General features: G+C 57.3%; 1 protein-coding gene across 1 annotated transcript in view; it reads left to right on the top strand.

Moving 5' to 3' along the window:
- Window positions 1-8,369, top strand: part of SPTBN1 (spectrin beta, non-erythrocytic 1) — a 127,758-nt gene that overhangs the window by 76,800 nt on the left and 42,589 nt on the right. Inside the window, exon 3 of the mRNA XM_030886672.2 lies at window positions 6,630-6,803. Within this exon, the coding sequence (XP_030742532.1) occupies window positions 6,630-6,803 (174 nt within the window). The remainder of the gene's footprint in view (window positions 1-6,629; window positions 6,804-8,369) is intronic.

Genomic DNA, 8,369 nt, shown 5'->3' with positions numbered 1-8,369 from the left:
GCGCACAGATCCCATGTAACTCAGCTCTGATGATGGGAGCCCCTCGCCACTACCTCCACACTGTGGAGCAACAAGGCAGTGTTGACGGGCCGCCTCGCCAACTGCTAGTTTCAGTGAATGATGTGACAGCCCCAGCCACCTGCTTGTGTCGTGGTCATTTTGTCCGTCCTCACTGGGCCCTGAGGAGGAGAACAGTCCTGGGAGAAGCGGCCCAGCCTGGGGAGGGGGCAGCAGGAGTTGCTGGAACCCAGTGGGTGTCTCTGTTTCCTGATCAGTGCTAACAGAGAGGTACCTGGGAGGCGTGCTGTGGAATCCATCTGGCCGTGTCGTACTAGAGAAAGTTCTGGAACCAGAGACTCTGTCCCACCCACCCCTGTATTAAGCAGAGGCGTTTCTGTTGTAGCAAAAATACCCTGTACTTGGGGTGCCGATGGGGTCTCTTCCCTCCTGGGGGTGAGGGGACGGCCAGCATTGAAGAAAACCTCAGCCACACCCAGGGGCACAGAGAGAGGTGGCATCCTGCAGCCAGCCAAGACGGTGGTGGCTGCTAAGTTAAGTCTCTTCCTCTTGTAGAAGTAACAGGCAGGACTCGGTCACAGACAAGCCCAGGCCGGTGAGGCAGACGGCCGCATGGGGCAGGGTGGCCTGAGCCGCCTCTCCACACTCCCAGCCGTCTCCCAGGAGGCTGCCCTGGGTCTCCTCTGCAAGAGGGAGCCGCAGGCTTCTTTCCCATTTCTGCTGTTGCTGCCCATGCGCGTGCTGTCTGGTCAGTCTCTGGTCTCCGCTGCCGCGGTGGCGGGCAGGGCCACGTGGTAAGAGTTCACTGGACGACAGGCCCAGCGCTACCCCGTTCTTCACCAGCCCATGACCCTCACTGGATTGGAGCCCATGGGAGCGGCCCCGCGAGTCCTCTTTTGGCTGCAGGCCTTCTGCTTTCCCAGCATGCTCTCCTGCTCTTGGGGACGGCCCCCTGAGGAAGCCCGAGGGACTGCACACCACCCTCCTTCCCAAGAAGCAGGCACTTCTCCAAGACAGACGCATCCCTCCTTCTAGCCATGCCACCCCAATCCAGCATGTCCGTGTTTCAGGTCCCCTCATTGGTTGGTTGTTCAGCTTTCCAGGGGCTCCGCTGGGCACCTTAGTCCCCCAGTGACAGCTCTGCCCTACTCAGGCCTCTGCAGCACAGTGTCGGACCGGAGCCCAGCCCCATGCGATGTGACCACTGCTCCACTGTGGTTAGGGACACGTGCAGCCTTGGCTCTGTCCACAGCAAGCACCACTGATGCCCACAGAGCAGCACGGGAGTGGGGAGTCGGGGGGTGGACCTTGGGTAAGAGACCGTCAGGGTCCCTGGTTTCTCCCCACTCTTGATTGTCCTTTAGCTCCGTGCACCCTGATGCCCACGGAGCAGCACGGCATGCGGGCATTGGTAAGAGACTGTCAGGGTCCCCATTTCTCCCCAGTGTGAATTTGCCCAAGGCCCCTGGCTTCCCAGTGTCGGGCCAGACCCATTGTTCTGATAAGGGACCAAGTTGTGTTCTCAGGTCAGAGAGGCAGTTCTTCAATCCCACCTTCCTTCCGTCCTCCTTCAGGGTCGGGCAGAGGGCCTGGGGTGGAGGGTGTGGTGGGGATGGGAAAAGCAGGGGACAAGGGACACTGGGAAGCTCACTCACTGCTGCAAGAGGGGTCTGTGAGAACATGTGTCCTTGGGGACAGGTGGGCGCTGCCCCCCCCACACACACACACAAGCTGTAAGGCCCCCGAGACCAACCCACCCACGATGTGGACCCTGGCCTCCTCATTAATGGCATTTCAGTGACCTCCAGGACCGAAATGTGTGTGTGGCCGTGGGGACAGACCTGCGTCATGGTGGGAATCTGACGACAATGCGGGGGGGCAGGACTGCGAGTGCCCCTTTGGCCCCGAATTAGCCGCCCCGCTCTGCGGCGGCACCGTGCTCCTTACGCAGACGCCCTCCCTGGAGCCTGTGTTCAGTGAGGGCCATTGTTACCTCGTCTTCCTTCTGAGAAGATGAAATCCAGTCGGGTAAAAATAGCTCTCCCACAGATGGGAACTCTCCCCAGACGGGAGCCGGTCTCTCGTTTCCTTTCACATGGAAATGCATACGGCTTCTTCCTTATATTCTATATTCTGGGTATTTGATGGGCATAAAGAGAGCCTGGGGATCCGGCCCACAGCACACTGACGAGCTGGATGGCTTACTTGGAGCTAGTGTGTCTTTATCCAGAAAATGATGGAGGTGATGCCAACGATGATTACTACGACCCAGGATTAAACCTGATAGAACTGCAAGTCACCTAACGGGGCAATGTGTGGTCATTGCTTTTTTAAAAAGGCAGGTAGGGTCTAGGTCCCGGGAGCCAGGTGGCTTGTTTTAAATCCGCACGTGGCTCTGTGCGATCATTAATACCTCTGAGAACTGATTTTCTGAAGCTGTGCTTCCTGAACAAGTCCAGGTGTTGTGCCTCCAAGCATTTCAGGAGGCCTCTCTGGAGCAGACAAAGCCAAGAAGTTAGTGCCCTTGGCTCCAGTCTGGATCCTTCCTCTCCCCTCAGACTGAGCCACCCTGACCCGGCTTGCTTCCTGTTGTAGTCTGAAAGGTGCTACTGTCCCAGGGAGGTCAGTTGAGGATATGCAGGCAAGTGTCTTGACAAACAGAAGGTGACAGACTGCGGGGCATATTCCCTAACAGCCTCACCGCAGCAACAATGTTTCTTTAGAAGAACCTCAAAGGCCCCGTTTCCAGACTTGTTCCTCTCTAGGGTCTTACCCTTGCTCAAGGCTCTGGTGTTCTGCGTCTCCTCCCTGAGGATGCCATTTGGCTGCCCCCTCCTGCTGAGCCATCCTGCATTGGATGCGCTCCTGGGGGTCACACTTGGTTCTCAGTTGTTGTGTCTTGGCCTTTATGGTTCTGGGGGCGGTCTGGGGGGGTTCTACACAATGAGCCTTTCCCACCCTCCATACTGATGCGTGCTCATCCGGAGAACCGTGGAGCCCGGGTACTGTCAGGACAGAGCCTTGAGTGCCTCCTTTTGCTTCCAGTAGAATCTGGGGAGGAAGATACTGGAGGTACTTAGCTGTACTGCAGGGGCGGGGGACATCTGGCCCATGGGCCGCATCAAAAACAAAACCCCTCCAAGCCCACCGGCATCAAGTTGGGGATCCCAACCCCCCGGGGTTAGAAAGCCCCCGTCTTGTTTCCCAGGTAGCAGCTGGTAGTTTAGAACTGCTGACCCTGCGGCTGACAGCCCAGTGGGAAACCACCCTGCAGCAGGGCTTCGTGGGAGGCCTGCAGAATCAGTGGTGCCAGCTAAACTTCCCACCTCACCAACTAGAGAGGCAGCTCCAGCCACTTCACCTCAGGGCGCACCAGGAAGGCCTCAGAAGTGATGGTGTAAATGTCAAAGGGCCCTGGACAGAAAGAGGCCCCCAGCCCTGGTCCCCAGGTTGAGAGTCGTGGTCATTGTCACTACAGATACTGTCACCCTCAGTTGATGGAGAACAATTGAGAAGGTGGCACCGTGCTAGAAAGTGAGGACATTTTAACAGGAAAGTGGGCTTTTTCGTTTTAGCACAAGAGCCGTCACCTTCTCCCCAAACTGCACACTGTTGTGTCAATCTGGCTGATTGATGTTTTGAAAGAAGTAAGAGCAAGGGAAAGGGGAGTGCTATCCAGGGAGGAGAGCCAGCCGCCCTCCCTGCCCAGCCCCTCCCAAGTGTCTGTGTGGCATGTGGGAAGAGGCATGAAACCGTCTCCCCTCAGAGCTGTCCCACCTTCATCCTCTAGGGGGTGTGTGGATGTTGGTCTGGCACCCCTGGAGAGGGCTTGTCCCTCTGCCCCTTAAGGGGAACCTTGTCCCTCAGCCCAAGCTGTGATGGCATGTTCACCATCCCCTCACCCCCTCTGCGTGCGCTGTGTTCTCCCAGGGGAGGCATGGGCTTGGAGCACCCTGCTCTGGGTCTCCATTCAGACACAGGTCAGGCAGAGCTAGTGAGGGCTGGAGCCCAAGCCCCTCCCTTTTCAGAATGAAGCCCAAGGAGCAGCCTTACAGCTGGGAAAATGAGGACGGCCCCCACCTACCCCTTGTTCTGTCCTCGAACCTGCTGCTGTGACCCTGCCTGGCGTTTTTGAGACTGAGCTTCTTGCAGTTGGAACGTCCCTGCGGTGGGCATCCGTCTCAGGAGTCAGATACACAGACCCCGTGAGGAGAAGCTTCCGAACAGCATACTAGAACACCTGAGGTCCTGGTAGCAGGATTCACACCTCTTGACTTTGAAGGCCTCTTATCCACAGGCTTCATTCAATCCAAAAACCACCTGGATGCGAGACAGCGGTCTGCTGTAGGCAGGGCCCCACTGTCTCAGCCCTGAGCAGTGCTCGCTGGGCCACAGAGGACCCGGGAACCGCAGGTGCCTGTGGGAGCAGGGGACAGAGCTCCGCGGCCTCTCCAAGAGGGTCGGTAGCCCTCCTCCCTCACAGGGCCCTGCCGATTCCACAGACATCCCCGGGTCCCAGGAGAAGTGGCCTGGGGACAACCCTGCCGCTGTGCGGCCAACTCCTGGAGGCGCTGGGCAGGCCTGCTCTGAAAGCAGGGAGCCAGTGCCCCCCTGCAGATGGAGTCAGAGTCCTGGCATTTCCCATCGAGCTACGAGCTACGGCCCTTTTAAATCAGATGCCTCGCCGCCTCTTCCCTCCACATAGCTCCATGGATTTTTGATACAATGTGATCACCTGATGTAAATGTAAATCACTTTAAGTAACATGCTAGCATTTCCCACAGAACCAGGTGAAATTAGTTTTGAAATTACTGAAAAGGCCTTCATATGTACATATGTGTATATATAGGTATATATACACCTGTGTGTGTGTGTACACACATGCAATTGATGTAAGCAAAGCTAGCATCATCGCGTGGAAAGCGAGCCTTTGAGAAATATTCTCTGTGATTTGAAACAAGAACTTAGCCTTGTGTGAGGCCTTTGCTCAGGTGCCCCACCTTCCTGGCCACACACCCCACCCTGCGGTCCTCACTCCTCTGGTGTGAATCGGCTCCTGGTACACACACGGCAGGCAGCTCAGGTGTGTTGGCCTCTCCTGCCCTTGCTCGCCTGCCTCGCCCCACCCCCGCCCCCGTGGTTTCTGTTCATGTGCACCCTCCTTCCGGCCCTGTGGGCTTTGTCCTTGAGTAAACGCTGCTCGTTATTCTAGGGCGACAATGCCATTTTCCCTTGCAGACCTGCCTGTCCTTTGGCTGGAAAGAGAGCCCCTGGGGAGAGGCCATTGCACGCCCACAGTAAGCTTGGCCTCTCCTGACTGTGCGTCTGCGTCTGGTCCACCTTCTCTCATTCTAGCCCGGCCTGTCTGACGTGGTCCTGGTGGCCAGGTGGCATCCAGTTCTCAAGCAGGGGACTCAGAGTCCAGTGTGCCAGGCATTAGCCGGCTCCTCCCCACAGAGGACGCATGGGAAAGGATACGAGGACGGGTTGTGGGTGTTCTGGTGCGTCCCGGAATTTCTGCTTTCGGCCACACCGAATCTTAGCCGTCCCTGGGCGGCCTCCGTGCCGAGCGTGCGGCCTGTCCTCTGCAGAGCCAGACTGGAGACCACCCAGAACAGAACAGAAGCATAGAGCAAGCCGCTGCTGCCGCCCCTTGATGGGAACCATCCATTAGAATGAACGTGATGAGAGCAGGGCTCTATCGAGATAGCAGCCGCCAGTAACTGGTCCCGCCACAGTGTGGTGCTCCAGGAGAGACCCCCGAGAACGGCAGTGGGGGCCTGGGAGCAGGGCTGAGCTCTGTCAGAGGAGCAGGGAGCCTGAGGGGATGGCGCATGAGCATGCTCTTCACAGAGCAGGGCAGTGGAGACTCCTGGGGAGTGTGTTTCTGCTCACATGCACTGTTTTTGTTTTCTCTAAAGCCTCTGTGTCTGAGGTCATTGAGTGAAAGCAGAGGTGTTAGTGGCTCAAATTACGGATCCTGCTTTTGTGTGTTTCTTGTTCAGTTTCCTTTTCAGTAAGTCACCTCTGACCCCCACTCCCTGTCACTGCAGAGATACTGCCCCCTGCTCTGGTGATCTGCCCCCACCCCACCCCAAACGTGTGCGTTAGCCTGGGAAGCCGCTTAGGCCAAAAGGAGGCAGTTATGCTTAGAGCAATCAGAAACCCTTACAGGTGTGTCCCACGGGACTTTGGGGGTGAATGGGAGCCAGCAGCAGCGCTGAAATATTTTATAAAATCCCAGATATTTTTTCCGTTTCCAGTCTGTGTTCATTGGCAGGTTGTACCTTTAGTGTCTAGACAAGAGTGGTGGGTGACCGTCCCTAGAAGGGGGCTTTTGTCTGCCAGGCTGTTAGGTGGCACAGCCCTGCACCTGGCCGCTCAGGGACCATGTGAATCGGGGTTCTACTTGGGGACCAAGTGAATCGGGACTCCACTGGGGTGTCTGAATTGGGGTTCTACTTGGGAACCAAATGGGGGGTCCACGGGAGTATGTGAATTAGGGTCCTATCAGGGTTTCACTGGGGTGTGTGACTCGGAGCTCCACGGGGTCAGTGTGTGAATTGGAGTTTCACTTGGGGCTCACGCGAGCCTCTCCCGTGCTTCCCCAGCCCAAGCCCACCAAGGGCCGCATGCGCATCCACTGCCTGGAGAACGTGGACAAGGCACTGCAGTTCCTGAAGGAGCAGCGGGTGCACCTGGAGAACATGGGCTCCCACGACATCGTGGACGGAAACCACCGCCTCACCCTCGGCCTCATCTGGACCATCATCCTGCGCTTCCAGGTGAGTGCAGTGCCGCCCAGGTGTGCCAACCTGAGAGCAAGCGTGAGAGCGACACCAGCCTCCCAGCCAGCCCTCCCGTGCCAGAGCACCAGGCCGAAACAGCCTCTCAGGACCGGGGCCACCTGCAGCCCGCAGGATTGAATGCTGCCCTGTGCACAGGTGGCAGCTACAGGCTCCTCCCTAGTTTTACCAGCCCCTGGCAGTTTCACCTTAGTGGCATGGAAGTTTCTAGAATGGATCCAGCCTTTGCCCCCAGGCTTTCAGAAAGCCCTAAGGTGTGAGGACCTGGCTTCTGCTGGTTTGAGGTGCTGATTTTTATGGGCTGGTTGTTCTAAGGGGAAAGGGAGGGTCTTAAGTTAGGGGGAGGGGAATGATGGATCTTGAGCCTTTATTACCTGAGGCCAGTCTTGTTTCCTTCTTTCTTAGTTTGCCCAGGGCCAGGTGTCCGTTTGCAGTGTTGGGGTGGGGAGTAGCCCATTGGGCGGAAACAGAATTATGCAAAGAAGCAGCCCCGAGAAAAGTGCCCTACCGCCCCTGCCACCGCCCCAGACCTGTCTGGCCACCTGACTCCTTGGAAGGCTTTGTAATGACAGTCTGTTGGCCATGATGTGATCAATGGTGTTGATTAATGTCATCAGTGGCCATTCCCACCTGCACTGTTTAAGTCAGACCTGTGTCTGCAGGTGTCTTCACTAAGTACGTGAAAGTAGAGTGAGTCCCGTTCTTTAAATGCTCTTCTTTAAATGCTCCTCGGCCTTGGGCTACAGAGGATGTCAACATCACACACACACACACACACACACACACACGTTGTATGGAGTGACGGGTCCCCTCCGGTGCTTCCCTGGCCAGTGGTAATTGGCGCCCTGTCAGGCGGCCCTGTCTGGCCGGGTCCGCGTCAGCAGGCAGGGCAGGCACACACAGCCCTTTCCAGCAGTCTGCACGAGCTGGGCTGAGTCATTGCCGGTCCTCCCCTGAGGACAACTTGTGTGTCTGTCCACCGGCCTGTCAGTGCTAAAGGGCACCTTTTCTGCCCTCTGGAGGCAAGACACAGGCTGCGTGCAGTGCGGGGCCTGCTGGGCGGGCGTCTGATAGGACTTGGCTTCCCCCAGCAGCTTCCTTAAACCATCACTAGGTCAACAAATGAGGATCAATGACTCATTTTCCTGAGCCTGCTCCCTCTAGCTGCCTCCCCTGTGAAGCTCCCCCATGTCACTGATCTGCCCTTGCCACCCCACCCCCTCACGAGGTACAGCCGTGTCTCAGTCCTGATTCCCTATGTGCGTGCGTGTGTGTCTGTCTGTCTTTCATGCACCTGTCCATGCTCCCCCCGCACTGCTCCCAGGCACACCAGCCCCAGACCTGCAGAGCGAAAACCGAACACCAAACCAGTTAGCGCTGAGTGTGCCCGTCCACGGGCCACAGTCAGGGTTTTCACACACGTCAAGGTGTGGGAGGTCGTGGGTTCGCCTGGTACAAGCTGCGAACCAGGCCTTTGGCAGTTCAAAGCCAGCAGCCGCTCTGGGGAAAAAGATGGCAGTCTGCTCCCGTCATGCTGACAGCCTC

This window comes from Echinops telfairi, unplaced genomic scaffold (assembly GCF_000313985.2).
Source record: "Echinops telfairi isolate 266 unplaced genomic scaffold, ASM31398v2 ScPeMD7_2573;HRSCAF=3158, whole genome shotgun sequence".
NCBI classification, from domain to species: domain Eukaryota; kingdom Metazoa; phylum Chordata; class Mammalia; order Afrosoricida; family Tenrecidae; genus Echinops; species Echinops telfairi.
The sequence above is the reverse complement of the archived record's forward strand: the minus strand, read 5'-3'. Positions and strand labels throughout refer to the sequence as shown.